Source organism: Bufo bufo, chromosome 6, assembly GCF_905171765.1.
Source record: "Bufo bufo chromosome 6, aBufBuf1.1, whole genome shotgun sequence".
Lineage (NCBI taxonomy): Eukaryota > Metazoa > Chordata > Amphibia > Anura > Bufonidae > Bufo > Bufo bufo.
Window position 1 is genome coordinate 135,924,550 of NC_053394.1, and position 25,183 is coordinate 135,949,732.

Genomic DNA, 25,183 nt, shown 5'->3' on the forward strand with positions numbered 1-25,183 from the left:
ACAATCAGGGCTGCCAGTAATGATAATCCATATTTCTCACAGCAGGCTAATCATTTGTGTACAGTATGGACAGTCTGGGATACCTGAGTCCTTTTGCTACACCCTGTGGGGTGAGGGATGCTAATGACTGGGACTGTGGTGGTTGTGGTCTTGTGGAGATGCTTCACTGGGCACTCTCTGGCTGGCTTGCCTCCCCTCAGAAACAGCCAGCAGAGGACCTTGGTTCGTTTGTATTTCCTCCCTCCTCCTCTTTTAATTATAAGCGTTTTTTATTGGTGCTTCAGAGGCCCCTACCTTGTGATTTCATTGGTGGCAGTGGCGGCTGCATCACAGCTGAACGGCCTGAAGCAGGGGGCCCTGGGCAATTGCCCAGTTTGCCCCACTCCCTAATTCCGGCCCTGGGTCTAGACAATTTGCAGGATTAGTAGATCTCCCCCAATATGTGTATATACTATGGAAAGCCCTCTCTGCTCCAGACACTGCCATAATTATGGTGCTTCCAGTTTTTAAGTCCTTATAGCTTTACGGAATAAAGATCAAACAACAGAGATCAAAGCAGTGTAAGGGCGTCACCCATTTTCTCCACCTGGCCCTACTTGCGCTAAAACATGTATTCTTTGTTTAATGAAAAGTTCAGCAACTTTCTATTATGCTTCGTGCCTCAGTTCCTTACCATTTCAAGATCTCTGCTTGCTGAGGACACAAAATGGAAACATTCTCATTTACAACCAGAGGATTTCCGCTCACCAGAACAAAAGAGGCCTGCTGAATTCTGGCATGTAAAGGGGTTATGCCATGACGGATATAAAAAATAAAAATAAATCAGAGGCATTGGTGTAAATAGAAATGGCTGGGCCCCACTGCAATTTTTTGAATGCCGCTCTAGCAACTCCTTCATAAAACCCTGATTCCTGTGGCTAGTCAAAATCTCAGACCAGCCCTCCGTGTGCCTCTGCCCGCCCGTTTACTCTCCTCCTCTCTCCTTTTCCACTGCGGCTGCGCTGTCAAATTCGTAGTGCAGTGGAAAAGGAGAGAGGAGGAGAGTAAACGGGTGGGCAGAGGCACACGGAGGGCGGGGTTATGAGCCGTTGAGGAGGTGCTGCCTGGGGCTCAGACGATTAAGTTCATTTTTGGCTGAAAGAAAACTCCATTAGATACAACAAAGGTACCGTTTTTAAGTTCTGGGTGGCTCCTACACAAACTGATGTAGTCTGATCCTGCAGTTGTATTCCCTTCCATCCGTCCCTTTCTTGCTCACATATATTTGCTGGCCTAACAAAAGTGGGGCTCATGCACACGACCATATGCCCTCTGAGACATACGGTCCGTGAGCGGGCCATATGTCCCAAAGCGGCATACATCGTGCGCACGGGAGCGCACAGCATCATAGGTTACTATGATACTGTGCGCATCGGGCTGCCTGCGGGACTACTGTCCTGCACTCATATGATGCCGTGCACTCCAGTTCGCACGAAGTATGCCGCTCCAGGACATACGGCCCGGAGTGGCATACATCGTGCGCACGGGAGCGCACAGCATCATAGGTTACTATGATACTGTGCGCATCGGGCTGCCTGCAGGACTACTGTCCTGCACTCATATGATCATAGGGATAGGGCTTCAATATAAAAATCCTGGAAAACCCCTTTAAACCTAACACTTGTCTTGGAAAGCTCCTCCAGTTTTCCTACTCCACCCGACTACTGGAGTGAAGCTGAAACTTAAAAAAAAAAAAAGTTGCAATGATAAATCTGGAGGGAAACTCATTAACATAGCTCACCACACCCACTTTCCTATCCATATTTCAAAACTGGAGTGAGTGCTGTAAGGGGCTGTTCAGACCTCGTTTTTGCTGTACGTCAAGCGGATATGTTTGTAAACAGAAAATACGTATAGAAACGTATGGCTTGACTATAATTGGCCAAACAGTTCAAAAGTGCATACTTTTGACTCCGTTTTTCACACTGTTTACATTTCTGTACGTTTTTTGCAGGACAGAATAACGCAGCATACCACACTGTTCTGTCCTATAAAAAAAAATAAACAATTTTTAATTTTTATAGAAACATACTTTTTTTTTTACATTGCAGTGAATGGGAAATGGATGGAAACGTAAGACAATATCTCCATCTGTTTAACGTAAGTTTTTTCATATACCGCCTTCAAATCTTTCTTTTAAAAAAGAAAGGTTTTACAAAAAACGGATTGAAACATGAACATCCGTCAAATGTATACGTAAAAAAAAAAGGCTAGATACCCACAAAAATGCATACATTTCTGTACTTTTTTTTAAACTTTATGTCTAACTGTATTCGCCTGACGTACAGCAAAAACGAGATGTGAACAGCCCATAAAACTGAAAAAAGTCACGAGAGCAAAACGTTGCAAAAGCCCTATTTTGCCCCTTTTTGAAGCCAGAGTTCTGGAGTGCAGGCATGATAAATCAGAGCCACAGACTCTCTACTGAGCCAGTCTCCTGCAGCGAGGAGAGACAACACATTATGTGAGAGCTGCTCTCTCCTCATTCTAAGAATCGGTGGGGGGCTCAGCACTCGGACCCCCACCGACGCTATGACATATTAAAAGTTTATTCAATGACACCAAAATAAAACCGTGATTTTTACATGAGGTACCGCCATGACAGGGCAACGTGAAGTCTTGTTTCAGTTTTTCCCAGAGCAACTTGTCATTGGTTTGAGATAAGGAAGTCTACTGCTGCATGGCTGACCCGTCCACGGTCAGCGCTGTATATCGTTCCATGGTGCGGACACAGTTTACACTCGTTCAATGGTAGAGACAGAGGAATGTTTTATTGTGGGTGCTGCAGGGCAGTGTAAGAACAATATGTACTGTAGCTGCTCTATCCATTTACCAGGCTGGTACCCAGAGCGATCACTGTAATCCTGTAGGGGCGCTGCGTCACGTGAAACAGTCCAGGCTGCTCTTGGCGCGTTCCATCTCATGTAGGAAACTGTAGAACTGCGGCAGTGTCAGCTCTAATGAGAAACGCACACAATCATTACAGGGGGCGATTATTCGCATAGTGAAACGTTTTTCAACTTTCTAATAGGCTTTCTTCCTATTAACTGACAAGAAACAGAGATCTTGAAAATGGGGAGAAACTGAAACACATTGTTTACATCCAAAGCCCAAAATCTTCTTATACCTAGTCCTGCTGACGCAGCTGAGGTCTTGTTACAATGTATGAGGATCTGTAACAAACCAAACACAAATCTGGCACCTATTTCTCGCCTCTCCAGTCAGATAGGTCTGTTAGGGTACAGTTCAATGGTATTGCTGGTCGCATGTGGCCAAGCCGCGCCTGTCCATGGCTTCCAATGGCCGCATAATTTTCCCGTAAAATCGCGGTGTCATTGGCTGCTGAGTGGGCGCTGCTTGGACGTATGCGGCCAGCCATATCATCGGGCTCTACCCTTACAAAGTACCAGTCTGGAGTACACCCAGATCCTCTCTTTGCTGCTGGGGGTCATGCTCTGCTCACACCTAGTCGTACATGTTAGCAGCTATACATCTTTATATAAGACTGTTACACTGCAACACAATTCTCTCTTCATAGCAGTACTCCCCCCCCCCCCATAGATGTATAATCTGATATGGCAACCTCACCTTCTATATGTCCCCATACTTCCTAGCATCACATGGGGGCCAGGTTCTCTACTTCAGCATGCAGTGAGCAGTAATTGCACTTATGTTGTATACTCACCTACGTAGACTGGCTCCAACTGGTTTCCTTTTTTAATGACCATCTTTAGCTGGCAGGAAAAAAAAAATGAGACAACTGTGAACCAAAGACTTGGAGAACTTTTATATTTTTGAAGGTTTTTTTGTGATCCCAGATACAGCTTTAGAGGAGGGGACAAGGCTTTTCTTCCTCTGCTGAGGTCCAAATGCCCTGCTTCGTTTTACATAGCAATAGTGTTACATAAAAGATAAGTTTCTAGTTGACTGCAGCTGCCACTAGGGGGAGCAAATGACTGCATTGAGCTCCTCCTAGTGGTGGCTGCAGGTAGCTAGAATTCTATCACATATAAAACGGAAAGGAGGGGGAAGGAGTTCTGTAACTTCTAAAACGGGAAGGAGGGGGAAGGAGTTCTGTAACTTCTAAAACGGGAAGGAGGGGGAAGGAGTTCTGTAACTTCTAAAACGGGAAGGAGGGGGAAGGAGTTCTGTAACTTAAACTGAGCTCTACCTGTAAGAATATGGTCCCTGCTTTCTCCAGTTCGCTGCTCGCTGCTGTAACTACAATATAAAAATTATAGTCACAACGCTGTTATGCTGACAGCAGATGCAGGAGGAGGATCGGTCTTTAAGACTCACCCCCAAACTTCCACTCCATGTCCACCAGCTGATTAATGCTGAGTGTTCGCCCGACCGCTAGCCGTGTGAGAACCGCCACATCGCTGCTCCACTGCAAGGGAACACAAAGAAATGTTAATAGTTTGGAGTGCAACGAAAAGGTCTCAGAAGCCGGTCATGCTCCTACAACAATATAAGAAGAAGAACTTCAGACCTGCAGCTCAAGAAGCGTGTGATGAATTAGAGGTCAATGAAATTTACTTTTCTGATACTTCAACGTTCAAGAATTACTTCCACCTTGTTTCTCCGCAGCATAAGGCTACTTTCACACTAGCGGCACGGACCTCTGGCAGGCTGTTCCGTCGGGTGAACAGCCTGTCGCATCCGTCCTGCCGCTAGTGAACGCGTGCCCCCGGACTGTCGCTCCGTCCCCATTGACTATAATAGGGGCAGGGCGGAGTTCCGGCGGAGGCACGGCAGCGCACCGCGAGAGGCTGCCGGAATAAATGTTGGACATGTCGTAGTTTTATTCCGGCAGCCTCTCGCCGTGCGCTGCCGTGCCTCCGCCGGAACTTCGCCCTGCCCCTATTATAGTCAATAGTGACTGAGCGGCAGTCCGGGGGCAAGCGTTCACTAGCGGCAGAACAGATTCCGACAGGCTGTTCACCCTGCCTGCTGGAGGTCCGTGGCGCTAGTGTGAAAGTAGCCTAACAGTATAATTATACTCACAGGATAAGAAGGTGAGAAGAATAAAGATTTAAACCACACAAAATAGTTCATCTTACAGAAAACCTGGACTCAACCTTCACCGTTCCGGCTTCTTCTGTGGCACAAGGTCTATGGCTCTCACTATATACTAACGCAAGACCTCCAGGTATAAAAAAATATATATAGATATATAAATATACAAACAAATAGTGACTGATTTAAAACTACGATGCATAAAAACTCATTAAAGCAGTTGTCCCACTATTAAATATCACATTCGTGGTATAGTTCATAGTATGACGCCACCTGTTGTTCAGCATATTGCAATCTGCTCGGTCAATCTCCCAACAGCCAGGTCTCTGCATACTGTCTCTGTTCACTGCAGAACAATTAATAGAATCAGCTTTATGGCTGGTCAGGTAATAAGTAGAGCCTCTGCAGTAGCACGGCAGTGTAGCTGTCACTTGCAAGAGGGGGAAGGAGACTGATTCTGCCCCGAGCGCAACCCCAGCAGCACAGATCAGCAGCTGCACCAAAGCCGGCACACGAAAGCAAAAGATGATGAGAATTGTATTTTTATGCTAGCAACACTGCAATTTACTTATGAAACGGCTATCCTCAGCCTTTCAGGCCTTTAGGGGTGAGAATGATTAAAGGGATAACCCCTCTCAAACTCCTTAAATATCTCTATGTGTCTTTTTTCATAATTCCTACTTAACTCAAAAATGGATACAATTCATGGACCAAGATCTCAGCCTCCTGTGTCCAATAATGCTTTAGTTCTTCTGATTGGTAGATTCTGGGTCACGTGACCTTGATTTCCATTAATACTTTGTTTGCTGTTTGGCACCATTTTAAAAAGTCAGCAAGTTTATTTTTAATGAAACGTGCTTTATTGAAAAAAAACTGTCCATATTTTCACTATTTGTTAAAGGGGTACTCCCATCTCAGACAATGGGGGCATATGGCTAGGATATGCCCCCATTGTCTGATAGGTGCGGGTCCCACCGCTGGAACCTACACCTACAATGAGAACGAAGCGGAGAGCGCTGTGGCTGGAGGACCCTGGATTTCCCAGGGTCCGTTCCCGACCAAGCGCTGCTCCCATAGAAGTGAATGGGAGCGCACCGCGCATGCGCGGCCCATGCTCCCATTCATTTCTATGGGGCAGACAGCAATAGCCGAGACAGCGCTCGGCTATTTTCGGCGGCCCCATAGAAATGAATGGAGGGCGGCTGCGCATGCGCAGTGCTTCCCGGCTCCGTTTTCATTGTAGGTGCGGATCCCAGCGGTGGGACCTGCACCTATCAGACAATGAGGGCATATCCTAGCGATATGCCCCCATTGTCCGACATGGGAAAACCCTTTGAATTGAACTGAAGGGGTTATCCAACATTATATCAGACCCCAGAGGATAGGTCAGCAGTAAAAATATCTCAGAAAACCCTTTTAATGTACGTGGGAATACCACACTGGGACCCTTCCTTACTGCGAACTTGCAGTCTGAATGGGTACGTTGTAATACTACATTTCTCCAGTAGTGGCCACTCTTGGTGGTAGAGACTGCAGTCATTTATTCTCACCTTGTCAGCAAAAATCCGGCCCTTCTCCTCATCTAATCCTGCAGACAACAAACAGAGTTTGTGAATCCCCTCGGGGCAACATGGCCAGAAAGGAGACCGCTTAGAAACCATATCCTCACCTAGAGCAACCAGGTCAGACTGCAGGTCCTCAGACTTCAGATTCCTCCTCAGAGCACCTTGAAAAGCAAAGAATACAAGGAATTAGCCATTAACATTTTGTTTAAGGGGCCAACAGCTCGGTTCTGAAGGACCCTCACATAAAGGATATACAACAGAGGTTCCAGATCATTGGAAACTCCGAACCGTGAGCAATAGCCAAGTAGCGCTGCTTGAATACTAGCACTTATAACATGCGATGGTGTTAAAGCGCTGGCTGTGAGCGCCAATGGGGACCGGAGGAGGACACCTGCTGAATGAACTGCGGGGTTATGCTTCCTTTATGCCTGGGCTACTCTGTGGGGCACATTTACTATAGTGTCTGCGCCTGTTTTCATGAGTAAAAAGCCTGTATCCGTTATTTTTTCAGTCTCGTTCACCAAATGATTGGAGGCATTTGCATATTTTGTTTTAAAAGGGGTCTTCCCATCTCAGACAATGGGGGCATATCGCTAGGATATGCCCCCATTGTCTGACAGGTGCAGGTCCCGTCCCTCCTCTGGGACCCGCACCTATCTCGTTAACCCAGCCGGCAAAGTGAAGGAGGGCGCACTGAGCTCAGCTATTTCCGTTAGCCCCATAGAAGTGAACCTTTAGGGGTGCGCTCCCATTCATTTCTATGGAGATTCCGAAAATAGCCAAGCGCGACGCTCTGCTATTTTCGGCAGGCCAATAGGAACGGTTGGTGGTGGCCTGACGCGACACTGCCAGCAACCGCTTTGCCGGCTTAGATAGGTGCGGGTCCAAGAGGTCTAGCAAAAAAAACGCACCAAAACCAAATGTCACAAAAAAAGCAAAGGTGCAGAAAAACACCACTAAAAACCCGTGTGCGAATCCACCCTCCTCAAGTAAACTTAATCCAGGTTAATTTACAATGTAACCCATGCTCATCCCAAAAGTGACAGTTCTGGTCTCATGTTGGAATAGGACTCGTTCACACAAACGTGTGCTGCCCGTTGCTGTATTGCGGACTGCATTTGCGGATCCGCAATACACGGGCACCGTTCCGTGGCCATTCCACATCACGGATGCGGATCAATTTATTTCAATTAGGTCCGCAAATCCAGACATGCGGAACGGAAGAACTGAACAGAACACTACGGAAGCACTACGAAGTGCTCTCTGGGGTTCCGTTCCGTGCTTCCGCACCGCAAAAAAGATAAAAGCAAGTTCTATCTTTTTGCTGAACGGAAGGATCGCGGACCCATTCAAGTGAATGGGTCTGCGATCCCCATGCCATTGCGGACCACAATACGGGCTTCACACGTTTGTGTGAACGAGCCCTTAGTGGGATTTGAGGATCCTAAAGTGCCAGTTTGCTGTACAGCATTTTCCATTCCCTCCCCTTCAGTTTTATTACTAGATATTTAGAGCACATTGGGGCAAATTTACGACTTGCAACACTTTTAGAAGTAAAGTGTTGCAAGTCCACTTTTGTGTCCGGCCGTGCGACAATGTTTTGTCGCACAGCCGGTTTTGCGCTGTGTGTGCCAGTTGGGCATGAAAGGGGCGGGGCCATGCTGGGTCTGGGACACCAGCCCCGGCAAACAGATGCAAGTGCTAACTAAAAACTACTCCAGCCCTTGCCGCATGGACTGCCACAGATGCGCCTAATGTATGACCCGGCAACGCCGAGGGGAAAACTAAGACCGGCATATAAAGCCAGTCTTGGTAAATGTGCCCATTGTGGTTGTGGCGTTCCAGCTCTTCAGCAGCTTTGGTGTGTGTTATAACTAAGAATATAAACCTTTTATTTTAAATTATAGAAATACTAATTTCACCCCAGAGTTCTGTGGCCTCTAAATACACTCAGTGACAAAAAAATAATGCACCAAGCAGGAGTTGCTGAATGGAATGAAACTTTCTATGTGTGAATGTAAAGGATGATAGATGTAAGTGATAACAATATTAGAGGAAAGCATACGTTTATTGGGGAAAACTGTATCACTGTAAGGCCTCATTCACACGACCGTATTTGGTGTCCGTTCCGGTTTTTTTTGCGGATAGGATGCGGACCAATTCATTTCAATGGATCCGCAAAAAACGCGGACAGCACACAGTATGTCCGTTCCTCCACAAAAAAAATAGTGCATGTCCTATTTTTTTCTTCTGAATTTGTGAAGGTGTGACTCCATGTTAGATGCACACAACTTCAGAAAGAAGATTAGACGCCATCATGAGGATTCATAACGGTCGGCGCTATGTTGATCAGCGGCTGCTGGTCAACTCTCTCTCATCCTGCATGTCGATTGGCTCATACTTTCTGACCCGATTCAGGAAATTTAATCAAAAATGAAGAACTTTGATGAGGAATTCCGGATTCCTGGCCAAGAAATCAACCATCATGACACAGGCCAGGAACTTCTTCAGGTCAGTTGCCTTAAGACGTAAAAACCACGTCATCCGCCATGACACAGCGGAGAAGACACCAACCAATTTTATTGCTGATTCAAAAGTTTCACATGAGGGGCCCCTAATACCACAAGGCATGTCCCTGGGATAAAAAACTGATAGATAGTGTGGACCCCCTACAAAAAAGACCCCGGGACGTTGATGCTGTGGAGCCATTCCTTGTCCACAAAGTACCACCTGCTAAAAAACACCAAAGATCTGTAAGCAACAATGTAATAGAAAAACTCGTCAAAAACAAGACACAGCAGTGAAGGATGATGTCTCTTTAAATTTTGAGAACCTTAAAACATTGGACAAGAAGGCATCTCGTGAAGCTTCAAAAGCCAGTCTTAAAAGGAAAGCACCAACCTCCGATGACAGTCAGTCCAGGACATTTCCACCAGCCAAAAGAGCCGCTGTAGAAAATACGTCCGCTCCATCTACCAAAGGATGTAGGAAGCTCGGAGCTGGGAACACCACAAGTGGAGTTGGCCTATACCTGGAGAGCACAGAACAACTTGTCTCCAGAGCACTTATCAAACCTGAAGAGCAGCAGCCAGGAAGGCATGCTGGACGATGACATCATTAACAAGGCTCAGGATCTCCTGTAGAATCAGTTTGGTGACTTTGATGGCCTGCAGCCCACCGCTGCTATTCTCTTTCCAGGGTACAGTGTGCTAAAGAAGGCCGTACAAATCCACTACGATAAGGGCAGGGTGCACTGGCTGACCACTTTCTTAAAAAATGGCCGACAGCATCAAGATCAGCAATTTGCCTCTATCTGTTTGCAAGCAGATTAATAACATCTACAGTGTGGTGGCCCATGAGCCCCTGAAACATCTAAAATTTCTCAACGTGGATCAGAAGAGAAAAACCTATGACTGTGGGGTGTTCGCCATAGCATTTGCCTTTGAGTTTCTAATATCCTGCCTGCAGAATGGCAGGATCACAGGCGTTCCCAAAAACTAGATTTTTGTACTTACCGTAAAATCTGTTTCTCTTCCGTTCATTGGGGGACACAGGCTTTGACCATGGGTATAGCTGTTGCCGCTAGGAGGCGGACACTAAGCACACAAAGTGTAAGCTCCTCCCTCTTCAGCTATATCCCTTCCTACAGGGATTAAGCTAAAATCAGTTGGTGCAAAAGCAGTAGAAGCCAGACACAAGAAAATCACACTATGTACAAACCCAGAACCACACAGGCCCGAAAAGGGGCTAAACAAAAGAATGGGTGAGAGCTGTGTCCCCCAATAAACGGAAGAGAAACAGATTTTACGGCAAGTACAAAAATCTAGTTTTCTTATCCGTCTCATTGGGGGACACAAGCTTTGACCATGGGACGCTACAGAGCAGTCCCCCAAGGGTGGGCATAACAAGCAACCCTCCCGTCAATCAGAGAACCGCCATCTGTAAAACTCTACACCCCAGAGACGCGTCAGCAGACGCAAAGGTGTGCACTTAATAAAACTTGGAAAATGTATGCAAAGACGACCAAGTAGCCGCCTTGCACACCTGAAGGGCCGAAGCCCCGTGATGCACCGCCGAGGCCCCCACTGCCCGAGCCGAATGAGCAGTCCCCCGGAAGGGCGGGGCCCGGTCCTTAACGCGGTACGCTTCCACAATAGCCAAACGAATCCATCGTTAAATGGAAATCTTTGACGCTGCCAGCCCTCGTCTTGGTCCCTCTGGAATCGCGAACAGAGAATCCGTTTGCCGGAAAGATGCAGTCTGGGACAGATAGACTCGAACGGCTCGTACCAAATCCAGGGTATGGAGCAACTTCGGCAGGAAGGACAGCACAGGGCGAAGGACCACCTTATCCTGATGGAGGATCAGGAAGGGCGACCGACATGACAGAGCCGCGATTTCTGACCCTTCACATATAGAAGTAATTGCAACCAAAAAAGCCAACTTATAAGACAGGAAGCGCAGTGACACCTGCTGCAAAGGCTCAAACGGAGAAGATTGGAGAGCGTTGAGCACTAGATTAAGATCCCAAGGATCCAATGGAGGACGGAATGGGGGCGCAGCATGCGCCACCCCCTGCAGAAAAGTCTGAACCGCCGAAAGCTAAGCTGAAAAAGAATGGAGAGAGCCGACACTTACCCTTTGAGGGAGCTGAGAGCCAGCCCCAAGTCCATGCCCGACTGCAAGTAAGCCAAAAGTCGTGGCAAAGAAAAACGAATGGGAGACAGCTGTCGCCGCTCGCACCAACTAAAGTAGGACTTCCAGGTCCGGTGGTAAATTCTGGAAGACGACCGCATCCTGGTGCGAATCAAAGTCTGGACCACCGCATCCGATAAAACCCTGAGCCTTCAGTATGGCGGCTTCAACAGCCATGCCGTTAAATGTAGCGCCCCTAAATTCGGGTGGAAGATCTGCCCCTGCAACAGCAGGTCCTCCCGGAGAGGAAGACGCCAAGGTTAGTCGGCGAGAAGGGCGACTAGGGACACGCGCCACACCCTGTGCGGCCAATCTGGGGCCACGAGAATGAGAGGAAGAGGCGGGAACACGAAAGGAAACGTGAACCGACTCCACGGCATCACCAGCGCGTCGCATGCCAGGGCCATAGGGTCCATAGACCGCGCAACGAAATCCTCGACCTTGTTGTTGAACCGTAAGGCCATGAGATCCACATCCAGCCAACCCCACCTCTCGCAGATGGCCCGAAAGACCTGCGGGGGAAGAGCCCACTCACCGGGATCAAGACGCTCCCGGCTGAGGAAGTCTGCGATCCAGTTATCGACCTCGGGTATGTGAACTGCCAACAATGCCGGAACATGTTTCTCCGCCCAGCTGAGAATCAGCTCCGTCTTCTCCATGACTGCCTGGCTCTGGGTGCCGCCCTGGTGATTGATGTACGCCACCACCGTGGAGTTGTCGGACTGAACCCGAGAGGGAGGAACGAGCGACCCGACGTCAACATCTGAGAGACCATCCACCACCTGAGGGCCCGGCGCACTGGGGCAAGGAGACGCATTGGGTGATCCAAAGAGGCTGGGGAGCGATCCCAGCTGGACAGAATGGCTCACTGAAGCGTTCTGGTATGGAATTGAGCATAGGTAACTGCTTCAAAGGCAGAGACCATGTGCCCCAGAACCTGCATGCAGCGACAAATAGGAACCGGAGCTGGCCGCAACAAGGGGAGAATCTGAAGACGGAGAGCGGATAGTTTTTCCGGAGGCAAGAACATCTTGGCCCGAGAAGTGTCCAGTACCATACCCAGATATATCCAAAGCGCTCCAGGGTGTCTAAAATAATGTTCAAGCTGTCCGCCGTCCCCTGGAGCGATGGACCCTTCACCAGGATTTCGTCTAAGTAAGGGATCGCCACGATCCCCCTGGCATGGAGCAGGGCCAGGACTGCCGATAGAACCTTCGTAAGAACCCTGGGAGCCATGGCCAGGCCGAACAGGAGGGCTACAAACTGGTAGTGAAATGGACCCACTGCGAACCGGAGAAACCTCTGATGACTGACACATATGGCACGTGAAGATAAGCGTCCTTGATGTCTATCGAGGACAGATATTCTCCCGGTTCCATGGACGCAATGACCGACCTCAGTGACTCCATCTGGACTCTGCGGACGCGAAGGAAACGGTTGAGCGCCTTGAGGTCCAGAACGGGACGGACCGTCCCCTCTTTTTTGGGAACCACAAAGAGATTGGAGTAAAACCCCTGAAAACGGTCTTGCGCAGGAACAATCACACCTTGCTGCAGCAGCTTGCGAATTGCCAGAAAAAAAGAATCTGCAGCTATGGGAGAGGCCGGAGGAGACGACCGAAAAAAACGGACGGAGGTGAGGATTTGAAATCCAGCTTGTAGCCCCTACAATGACCTCCCTCACCCACGCATCTGAGACGTGAGCCAGCCAAACATGCAGAAACACATGAAGCTGGCTGCCCACCCGATCGGAGGGCGCCAGGAGCCACCAGTCATGCAGCGGAGTTCTTAGGGTTAAAGGACTAGGAGCCCTGCTGACAGGATGCCAGGAAGGGCACGGCTTGAAGGAAGGTTTGCGCTTCTGATCCTTGGCAGACGCCCTCTTGGGGCTGGAAAAACTGTGAAAGGGGCGAAAAAAAGGCTTCCGCTTTTTTGACCTATTAGACCGCCCCCTGTTATGTGGTAAATGGGTAATGCCTGGGGCCTATCAGAGGACGGCTCGGGCGGCGCGATGACGTCATTATCATCGCGCCGCCTGAGACGGGCAGCACACAGCAGGGACAGAGGCCTGCATTGCATCACTGCTGATGAAGGTAAGTATTAGTGGTTTGTTTGCTTTTTTTTTTTTTTTTTTTTGTTTTTTTTTTTTGTTTTTTTTTTTTTTGTTTTTTTTTTTTTGGGGGGGGGCTGGCACTATGGGAGCATCTGGCATTTCTTACAGCCCCATTTTCTTGGGGGTGGCACTCTGGGGGCATTCATTTATTTCTTGCCCATTTTGGGGGGGGGGGCACTATGGGGGCATTTCTTACTGGCACATTATGGGGGGGGGGAACCATGGGGCAGAGGAGCACTATGGGGGCATCTGGGGGCTCTAAAGGAGCTTTTTTTATTGGCACATTATGGGGGGCACTATAGGGGAGAGCGGTACTATGGGGCATCTGGTGGCACTATAGGGGCATTATTTGGGGCCACTATGGGAAAGTGGGGGCTCTAAAGGGGCCTTTTTTCTTATTGACACATTATGGGGGGCACTATGGCATCTGGTGGCACTAAGAGGGCAATTTTTACTGGCAGATTATAGGAAGCACTATAGGGGAGAGCGGCACTATGGGGCATTATTTGGGGGCACTATGGGGGAGTGGAGCACTATTGGGGCATCTGGTGGCACTAAGAAGGGGCATTTTTTACTGGCATATTATGGGGGACACTATGGGGAAGGGGGAGAGGAGCACTATGAGGGCATTTACTATCGCCCTATATAGGGGTATTTTATACTGGCATACATTATGGGGACATTAACTCAACTGTGGGCACTAAGCGGGGTATTTCATGTACTGTCATATTATAAGGAGAACTATTACTACTAGGGGGTATTATGGGGAGCTTTACTACTACAGGGGGGCTATGAGGAACATGATCATTAGTATGGGCACTATTACTACCAAGTGTACTCTGGCATAAATAAAATTCTATTGGTGAGATTTTGGGGAGGACTGTTACTTTGGGGGGCCCCCTGGCACAGTATCAGCTTAGCACAATTATTTTTGGGGGACATTATCTTTATACTATTAGTGTCTGGGCGCAGTTATTTTTTCGAGCACTGTGTGCCAATAATTGTTGAAGGGGGCACTATCTGTGTGGTAGTAGTATTCCCAGGGGTACTGTTTCTGCAGTATAGTATTGGGGGCACAGCAGGCACAGTATTGGGGGCACTATCTGTGTGGTAGCAGTATTTCCAGGGGGACTGATTCTGCAGTATAGTATTGGGGGTGGCAGGAAAGGGTGTTCAGAAGATGTGAAGATGGGGTTTTTTCCTCTCCTGAGTGAAAGGCCCGACTCTTCATGAGTCAAAGGCCCATCATCAATAGGGCCACATTTAAGACCAGTGCCCTGACGTCTAATGAGAACATATACTGTACATTTGATACCTTGCAGTTAATAAAGAAGTCAGTGTATATTAAGTAGTGGTGAGTCTGAGCCTCTTTATTAATCTTCATAGTCAACTGGATGGGGGTGCCCACAAATGTTACAGCTGGGCCTGTAGATCCTGCACACACATAGGCAGAGGTCGCAATAACGCGTCACTGACGCCTAGGCCATTTTACTCCCTGGAAAAAGTCGAATGCGTACCAATATGCCTTAAACTTTTCCCCACATTCGTCAGCGCAGTGAGCGCTGTGAACGGCTCGAGCAGCACAGCGATGCTGCCTGTGCCTGAAATAACCAATAGCAAAGCTCCGTACGGCAAGGAGCTTTGTTATTGGTTGGTATGAGCGCGATGGAGTGATTAAAGGTCTTGCAGCAGGGGAAGCCGACGGGAGCTGGAAGGAGGAGGGGCCAGCTCCCGTGGGTGGCCGTAGTAAGGAGAGCGGGGCGCACTGCCCAAGGCCCCCAGAAAACATGACAGGGCCACTGGAGAGCTAAGGAGCTGCGGACTCATATGACTGGTCTGAGAGAAGCCTGTGACCCCCCCCCCCCCCGGCCGTGTTGTGGGAGTGAAAAGCCTGACCTGTCAGTCTTCAAGTAAGTGATTCCCCCCTCTCTCAATCATGGTTCCGTCCAGTCTCCCAGTTCTCTGCACCCCCCCTGCTATCTCGTTGTCCTGTCCACCTTATCAACCCATAACTAGCACCCCCCTCCGGCTGCAGGAAAATGAGGAGCATAGTCTCTAAATGTGTGCAGAATAGTTATCATGAGGACGTGACCTACAGAAATACAAGGGGAGACACAAAATCTAATAGGATTACACCCCCCCCCCCCCCTGTCACCCCACTAGTGACCCTGCTCCCCCCTCCTCCTGTCACTCTACTAATGACCCTGCCCTCTTGTCACCCCACTGGTGACCCTGCACCCCCTGTCACTCCTCAAAAATGGTCAAAAGATTATTTTTACTCTTCTGGAAAAACGTAGTGCGACCTCTGCACATAGGTTGCTAAAGCAGGTGTCCCAGATGTTTCCATAAATGCCTGATTGGTGATAAATATGGCGAATGGGCAGGCCAAGGAAGTGGAACAATCTGGTGGAGACATTCCTGGGACATCCTTGCTATGTGAAGATGAGAATTATCCTGCTGAAAAATGCAGGAAGCCCTGCCATGAGAGGCTACACGCATGGCCACCGGATGTCCTGCATATATCTCTGAGCTGTTAGTGTCCCTCATATCACTACTAGGAGGGACCTACTGCCATATGCAATGGCTCCCCAGATCCTCACAGCAGCATTTGGTGAAATGTGTCGCTCCACAGCAAATGCAGGATTGAAGCCTTTATACTCAAACCCGAGCATCATCAGATCCTAAACAGAACCTGGATTTGTCGCTAAAGTCTGTAGTAGTCCAGGTTTCTTGTTCACGACACCACTGCAAATTAAGGTGGCAGTGGCTGGCTGTCAATGGCAGGACATGTTAGTCATTCCAGAAAATTTCCAGAAGTTTGAAGTTATCTTCAAGTGTAGTTATGAAAGCCATCAAATTCTAAGATGAAACTGTCTCTCATGAGAACCACTCCATGAAAACGAGGATAAGTTCATTAGAATGACCAGCGTCAAACACCTCAAACTAATAGCACCTCATATTAGGACCTACATAAATGCTTGATAAACATCAAGTAACAAACATACCTCAACAGAGGAGACTGCGAGAATTAGGCATTTATGGTCAAATTGCTGCAAAGAAGTCACTACTGAGGAACAACAACTAGAAGAGAACTGCTTGGGCCAAAAAATGGCATGAACATTACACCAGAGGAAATCTGTACTTTGGTCTGATGAGTCAAAATTTTAGATTTTTTTGTTCCAATGGCCAAAAGGTGAGCATCTATATCTGTGCCTCCACGGAGAAGATGTAATGATGTGGGGGTGCTACGCAGGTGATTTATTCAAAATTTGAGGCACACTTAACCAGCATGGCTACCATAGCATTCTGCAGAGATATGCCATCCCATCTGGTTTGTTCATAGAGGGACCATCATTTGTTTTTCAACAAGACAATGACCAAAATCACTTCCAGGCTATATAAGGGCCATCTGATCAAGAAGAAGAGATGACATGGCCTCCACAATCACCTTAACCCAGTGCTTCTCAAATAGTGGGGCGCCAGGCTCCGTAAAGGGGGGCTCGTTCAGGGCCGGCCTTTGGGGTGTACAGGGCGCCATAGCAACAGGGGCGCCAGGCGGCCGACAGCTCGCAGTGTAATATGCGGCAGGGAGATGAGCGCTTCTATTGTGGAAGCGCTCATCTCCCGTCTGATCAGAGGCCGGCGCAGGCGCTGGACGCGATGTACGGAGCGGGGGCCGGGGGAGGGACCTGGAGGAGGAGCTGGGGGCCGGCAATAGCGGTGGGGCGGTGCGGTCATACATTTTATATTAGTATACCTGAGGGAGCGGTGCCCCGCCCCACCGCTCCCTCCGGTATACTAATATAAAATGTATTATTGAATTAAAAGTTATTAAACATGCCCCCCTCACTCCTAATAGTACCGTATATCCAAATTTCTTCTGTATAATGCCGGCAGGCAGGCCGGCGCGTCCCTTAGTGATGTCACGTGCCTGCGCCGCCTGCTTTATGAATGAAGCAGGCGGCGCAGACAAGTGACGTCACTGAGGGACGCGCCGGCCGCCCGGCCCGCCTGCCGGCATTATACAGAAGAAATTCGGATATACGGTACTATTAGGAGTGAGGGGGGCATGTTTAATAACTTTAAACGGCAGCGGCGGGCACACGGAATCTGTGGATGGCACAGTTAAGGGGTGGGGGTCTGTGGATGGCACTGTTATGGGCTGGGGGGGCACTGTGGATGGCACTGTTATGGGGTGGGGGGTCTGTGGATGGCACATATATAACAGTGCCAGCCACAGATCCCACCATAAGTGTCCGTCATCCACAGATCCCACCATAAGTGTCCGTCATCCACAGATCCCCCCATAAGTGTCCGTCATCCACAGATCGCCCCATAAGTGTCCGTCATCCACAGATCCCCCCATAAGTGTCCGTCATCCACAGATCCCCCCATAAGTGTCCGTCATCCACAGATCCCCCCATAAGTGTCCGTCATCCACAGATCCCCCCATAAGTGTCCGTCATCCACAGATCCCCCCATAAGTGTCCGTCATCCACAGATCCCCTCATAAGTGTCCGTCATCCACAGATCCCCCCATAAGTGTCCGTCATCCACAGATCCCCCCCATAAGTGTCCGTCATCCACAGATCCCCCCATAAGTGTCCGTCATCCACAGATCCCCCCATAAGTGTCCGTCATCCACAGATCCCCCCATAAGTGTCCGTCATCCACAGATCTCCTCATAAGTGTCCGTCATCCACAGATCCCCCCATAAGTGTCCGTCATCCACAGATCCCCCCATAAGTGTCCGTCATCCACAGATCCCCCCATAAGTGTCCGTCATCCACAGATCCCCCCATAAGTGTCCGTCATCCACAGATCCCCCCATAAGTGTGTGTCCGATCCACATTTCTTTCTTTTTATATTCTCTTATACGTTAATAAGGATACAGTGTTATGCAGAGGTGTACTTATAACAATTTTATAGACAAATGATACTATTTACAGTCGCGCGGGGGGAGCAAAATGTTTTCTTCTTCCTAGGGGGGGCATGACAGAAAATAATTGAGAAGCACTGCCTTAACCCAATGACCTTAACCCAATTGAGATGTTTTGAGATGAGTTGGACCGCAGAGTGAAGGAAAAGCAGCCAAAAAGTGCTCAGGACCTCTGTGATCTCCTTCAGGACTGTGGGAACACCATTCTAGGTATCTACCTCATGAAGAGGATTGAGAGAAGAGTGTGCAAAACGGTCATCAAAGCTAAAAGGGGACTACTCTGAAGAAACTAGAATAAAACATTTTGCTCTAACACTTTTTCAAGTTTACCTCTAATTCCATATGTGTTCCCTCATCGTTCTCATTTCTTCAACATGAAGCTAAAATGTAGGAAAAAGGTGTGTCTAGAATTTTGACTGGTTCTTGCTCCTCTCTACTTCCTGTCCCAGCGCGACACGGCAGAAACGCTAATCGCTGGCATTAGCAGTGACCTGCTGCGGGAACTGGAGAGCAGGGGGAACCAGAGCAGTGGATCGGTGGAAATAAATAGCAATTTTTTTTTATTTTTAACCCTTTCAGGCTTTTTTTTTTTTTTTTTTTTTTTAAGGGCTTCTGTCACCCCACTATATCAATATATAATGCTATTACTCATTTTGGTTCAGTAGTTTCTTAAAAAAACAGACTTTTATAATATGTAAATTACCTCTCTAGCAGCAGGTAGGGCGGCTACTTGCTGGTAGCAGCCGCATCCTGCTTTCAAAAAGACGCCCCCTCCTCGTGTTGATTGACAGGGCCAGCGAGCGCTCTCGTCCTCTGGCTGGCTCTGTCTACGTTTTAAATCTCGCGCCTTCGCCGTATCGGTCTTCAGTCGGCGCAGGCGCACTGATAGGAGGACGCTCGCTCGGCCGCTCCTTCCTCAGTGCGCCTGCGCCGGGTGTAGATGTGACGTCATCGGCGCAGGCGCATTGAGGAAGGAGCGGCCGAGCGAGCGTCCTCCTCTCAGTGCGCCTGCGCCGACTGAAGACCGGTACGGCGAAGGCGCGAGATTTAAAACGTAGACAGAGCCAGCCAGAGGACGAGAGCGCTCGCTGGCCCTGTCAATCAACATGCAGAGGGGGCGTCTTCATGAAAGGAGGATGCGGCTGCTACCAGCAAGTAGCCGCCCTACCTGCTGCTAGAGAGGTAATTTACATATTATAAAAGTCTGTTTTTTGAAGAAACTACTGAACGAAAATGAGTAAGAGCATTATATATTCATATATCGCAGTATAAGGAATTTAAGTAGCCAAAAAAAAAATCATTACTTTAGTGGGGTGACAGAAGCCCTTTAACTATCTTCCTGGAAAAGCCTACGCTACGCTCATCTCAGCACCCAAAGCATTTTTAAAAGATTGTGCAGTGCAGGTTAAAAATCTCCTATCATTTTTGTGGACACATCTTCTATACAGACTTATTTCCATGGTTACAGACTACAAACCTCGTGTAGGCAGATCCTGCAGTCTCTGCCCTTCTAAATAACCTACAGAAAGAAGTAGTTGAGGCAGATGGAAGAAGGGTAGCACAAGACTGCAGGATCAGACTACACAGGGACTGCTTGTAGTCTGTAACCATGGAGACACATAATAAACAAAACAGTAGGAGAGTTTTAATCAAAACTATTTACAAAGTTGATTAATTAATGATTTTAGGTGCCACAGAGCAATAAAATAGTTGCAAAAATGTACATACCCGGAAAAAGAGGGTCAACAACAGAACTACACATGAAGGGAGTATTTACCATCCTGCTGATAACAGGACGGACTCCGCAACCCATGGCGCTTTCATCTCATCCTCACCGTTCAGAACAAGCAGCACACTCCTCACAATGCTTTTTAAAGGACTCAGGCTAATCCCGTTGTCTTTGGCAAAATCTTCAAGCTGAGAAGTGAACTGATCCACCTGCCGGTAAAAGAATAAAATAAAAAATATAGACCTGTATGGCAAAAAAACATGTGGAGAAGCGGGGACATGTGGAGAAGGACGGGGGGTGGGGGTTGTTGTGAGGGTCAGGGATCGGAGCTGAAGTTACCTCTTTCTGTTCTTTTAAGAAGGAAAATATCACCAAGCAGAGTCGGGAGACTTGCTGCAGAAGAAGGAAAAGACAGTGATAAGAGAGTGGAAGAAGCATAACCAGATATGTCTATATAGGCCCCCTGCACACGATCAGGATTGCGTGCGGATTTTCCGCGCGGATTTGCGTGCGGAAAATCCGCACCGTAGGTCATGTCCATTGTATTCTATGAGAATTTGAAATTCTCAATGCACACGATGCAGATTTTTTCCGCGCGGATTTTGACCTGCGGTGCGGATTTTAAAATCCGCGACATGTCAATTAATTTTTTTTTTCCTGACCGGATTTTCTTCATTCACTTAGTGAAATCCGCATGCGGAAAATCCGCACCGAATCCGCACCAAATCCGCACGAAAATCCGCACGCAAATCCGCACCAATTAATGCGGATTGACCGCACAGATTTGCCTGCGAACACCTGCGGATTTCAGTGCGGATTCTCCGCACATGAATCCTGAACGTGTGCATGTACCCTAAAGCGTTCTCATAGAGATGTAATGAGAGCAGGACAGCTCAAGATCAGCAGCTGACCGTGTAGTGATCCTGAGCTGTACTTACATCGGACGTCTTCCAGTACCCCCCACTTGTTCAGTGTCTGCAGGGAGCTTTGCATTCTGGGAACTGTTTTATTTACATCATGTACTGTACAGCCATCTGACGCAGGAAAATGTTACTGCCTCCTGCATTGCAGGGGATAAAGGGGTATTCTGGGGGCAAATTGTGAATTAAAAATGAGGTTAGTAACAACCAGTACCTCCCTTATCATCCCTCCGGATGCTGCTCCAGTCATCGCTTCTCTCCACTTCCTGTTCTCAGGCTCCACACACCAGAAACGGCTTGGAAGGCCAACACAGCTAAACACAGGAATGACCCAGCTTAGGCTGCTTTCACACCTGCGTTAGGTGCGGATCCGTCTGGTATCTGCATAGACGGATCCGTACCGATAATGCAAACGCTTGTATCTGTTCAGAACGGATCCGTTTGCATTACCATGAACAAAAAAATAAATAAAAATTTGTTCATGATAATGCAAACTGATCCGTTTTTACTTACACTGAAAGTCAATGGGGGACGGTTCCGTTTTCAATTGCACCATATTGTGTCAGTGAAAACGGATCCGTCCCCAATGACTTACATTGTAAGTCAGGATGGATCCGTTTGGCTCTGCATCACCAGGCGGACACCAAAACTCTGCAAGCAGCGTTCGGGTGTCCGCCTCCAGAGCGGAATGGAGGCTGAACGGAGGCAAACTGATGCATTCTGAGCGGATCCTTATCCATTCAGAATGCATTGGGGCTGAACTGATCCGTTTTGGACCGCTTGTGAGAGCCCTGAAACGGATCTCACAGGCGGACCCAGAAACAGCAGTGTGACAGTAGCCTATCCAGGCGAGCGGGCAGTGGGGGCCAGTCCTGGTTGTTTGATATTTTACCCCACTCAAATCCCATTTTTAATTAAAATTATACCCCCAGAATATCACTTTACACAGTTCTGGCAACAAGCAAGAATAGTGTCTACAGACTCTGAAGTATAACAATGAGCAGAACAGCGAGTGCAGCTCTGAAGTGGAATACAAAATGTAACCCAGAATGAGTACAGATAAGTAATGTTATGTATGTACACAGTGACTCCGCCAGCAGAATAGTCAGATATTAAGAAAAACATTCATATGTGTCTTTTTATATAGTGTATGTAAACTTCTGGTTTCAGCTGTATCTCAAGATCAGTACAGGATGAGTAATGTGATGTGTGTACACAGGGACTCCACCAGCAGAATAGTGAGTGCAGCTCTGGAGTATAATACAGGATGTAATTCAGGATCAGTAATGTATGTACACAGGGACTCCAGCAGCAGAATAGTGAGTGCAGCTCTGGAGTATAATACAGTATGTTTAACCCTCTAGGCACCCCAGGTCGCAGGATAAGTGGGGTTCCTGCATTCATACCATAACAGTCTCTCATTGGAAGCTTCTTCAATTGAGAAGTCATTGAGGAGCCAGCCAGGTGACCACAGCTTTCAGCAGCTGTAACCTCCCTTCTATCTTGCCCCGATCCCTATGCTCTTACCTCCCGGGAGAGCTGCCTCATATTCTGCATGTCAGAAGACACCGAGTCGGGAAGAGGAGCCGGAGAGCAGCGCAGCGCCATGACACCGAAGACAATGCCACGCCCCCGGAGTAAGGTATCACGTGACCTACACAATGGAACACTAGAGGGCGCCGTAGCGCTCCTCAATGCCATATCAGGCTGTAGGCCGGTGTTAGAGCCGCGGAATGTGCGCCGCACCGGGAACGTGACTGCAGACATAACGAGTAATAAGAAGAATACTGCAGCCAGATACTCTATTACCATTATGAGGAGTAATAATTCTGCAGACATATCACACGATGAATAATAATACTGCAAATAGATGAGTAATAAAAACAGCCGGATATAGTAATATCACATGATGAGTAATAATACTGCAGATGTATAATCACAGGAGTACTAATACTGCAGCCAGATATACTGTTACCACATGAATAATAATACTGCAGCCAGATGTACTGTTACCACATGAGTAATAATATTGCAGCCAGATATACTGTTACCACATGAATAATAGTACTGCAGCCAGATGTACTGTTACCACACGAGTAATAATATTGCAGCCAGATATACTGTTACCAAGTGAAGAGTAATAATGCTGCAGCCAGATATACTATTACCATTAGGAGTAATAATACTGCAGCCAGATATACTGTTACCATGATAGGAGTAATAATACTGCAGACAGATATACTGTTACCATGTTAGGAGTAATAATACTGCAGCCAGATATACTGTTACCACATGAGGAGTAACAATACTGCAGCCAGGTATACTGTTACCACATGAAGAGTAATAATCCTGCAGCCAAATATACTATTATCACATTAGGAGTAATAATACTGCAGCCAGATATACTGTTACCACATGAGGAGAAACAATACTGCAGCCAGATATACTGTTACCATGTTAGGAGTAATAATACTGCAGCCAGGTATACTATTACCATAAGAGTAGTGATATATTTGTACATGACATACTACATTATCACATAATACCATCATATTATTTTTGTGGTGATATATTACTGGAAATACTGCTGTTACAGAGTCAGAGTATTCTACGCTGCCATTCACAGCACAACTGTGCTAGAGGATAAATGGCTAATGTATTAACCCCTTCCCATCATCCACCATACATGTATGGTGGATGTCAGGTCTTGGTGCCTGCTCAGGAGCTGAGCGGGTGCCATAGCCAGTGGGTACCTACTGTTTCACACAGCAGAAAGAAACCTGCCAGCAGTGCCCATAATCACGGACATTTAACCCCTCAGATGCCCCCTGAGCAGTCATTTACCGGGAACGGGCTGTTATAGTAGCCGGGAGCCTTGTGAAGACCCCCAGGCCTGCCATAGTAGAGTTATACCACTTCAGTCTGTGGAATGAAATATTCAAATCACCATCCTTCCCACCATTAACATATAAAAATAAATAAAATTATAACATGTCCAAAAATACCTAAATTATTAAAGAGGGGTATTCCGGTTATATCACGTTATCCTCTACCCACATGATAGTAGTATGGGGTTAACTATTAGGCCTCTTTGACATGTCCATGGCGACATATGTGACAATGGTCAGTGGTTCATCCATGAAGATGTCCGTGAAGGACCCATGTTTGGTCTGTGTGTCCGTTTTTTGCCCTCCATGTTTGATCCATATTCCACAGAAACTGCTCCGCTGAAATTCAGTTTCCAGGCATCCACGTATCAGCAGTTTTCACTGACCCATAAAATGGGCATTTGGTTCTCATCATGGACTGCGCGTCTCCATGGTTTTACCATTGACCCACGGTCCGTGGAAAATCACTGACGAATAAATACACACATTAGAATCAATGGGTACGTGGAGAACACTGACAGCACACCTCTGTGATTCACTGACGTGTGAAAGAGGCTTTAGATTGGTGGGGATCTGACTGCTGGGACCCCCACTGCTATCTCTGCCACTCCCATAGAGAATGAATGGAACAGCACAGCTCGACCTGTCACTCCACTCATTGTGCTCAGCTCCTCCTGCTCTATAATACGCCGCCTGCAAATTACACTGTATTTTCATGGTGATTGGTTCTCTTTAACCTTCTAACAGTCACATTAACCACTTCCCATCTGGGCCATTTGCCCCCTTCCTGACCAGGCCAAATTTTGCAAAACGGACATATCTCACTTTATGTGGTAATAACTTTGGAACGCCTTTATTTATCCAAGTCATTCAGAGATTGTTTTCTCGTGACACATTGTACTTCATGATAGTCATAAATTTGAGTCAAAATATTTCACCTTTATTTATGAAAAAATCCCAAATTTACCCAAAAATTTTTAAAAAATCGCAATTTTCTAAATTTCAATTTCTCTGCTTTTAAAACAGAAAGTGATACCTCATAAAATATTTATTATTTAACATTCCCCATATGTCTACTTTATGTTGGCATCATTTTGGAAATGTCATTTTATTTTTTTAGGACGTTAGAAGGCTTAGAAGTTTAGAAGCAATTCTTCAAATTTTTAAGAAAATTGCCAAAACCCACTTTATAAGGACCAGTTCAGGTCTGAAGTCACTTTGTGGGGCCTACATAGTGGATACCCCCATAAATGACCCCATTGTAGAAACTACACCCC

At 47.5% G+C, this 25,183-nt stretch overlaps 1 protein-coding gene across 1 annotated transcript; it reads right to left on the reverse strand.

Moving 5' to 3' along the window:
- Positions 1–2,293: 2,293 nt before the first annotated feature.
- COMMD7 (COMM domain containing 7) lies at positions 2,294–22,646 on the reverse strand. Its single transcript, XM_040437732.1, has 9 exons — positions 22,546–22,646; positions 20,438–20,491; positions 20,205–20,307; positions 6,728–6,784; positions 6,609–6,646; positions 4,339–4,429; positions 4,211–4,260; positions 3,725–3,773; positions 2,294–2,996 (listed from the first exon to the last, which is right to left on the reverse strand). The coding sequence occupies exons 1-9, from the start codon at positions 22,624–22,626 to the stop codon at positions 2,920–2,922; spliced, it is 600 nt and encodes a 199-aa protein (XP_040293666.1). The 5' UTR covers positions 22,627–22,646; the 3' UTR covers positions 2,294–2,919.
- Positions 22,647–25,183: the final 2,537 nt, after the last annotated feature.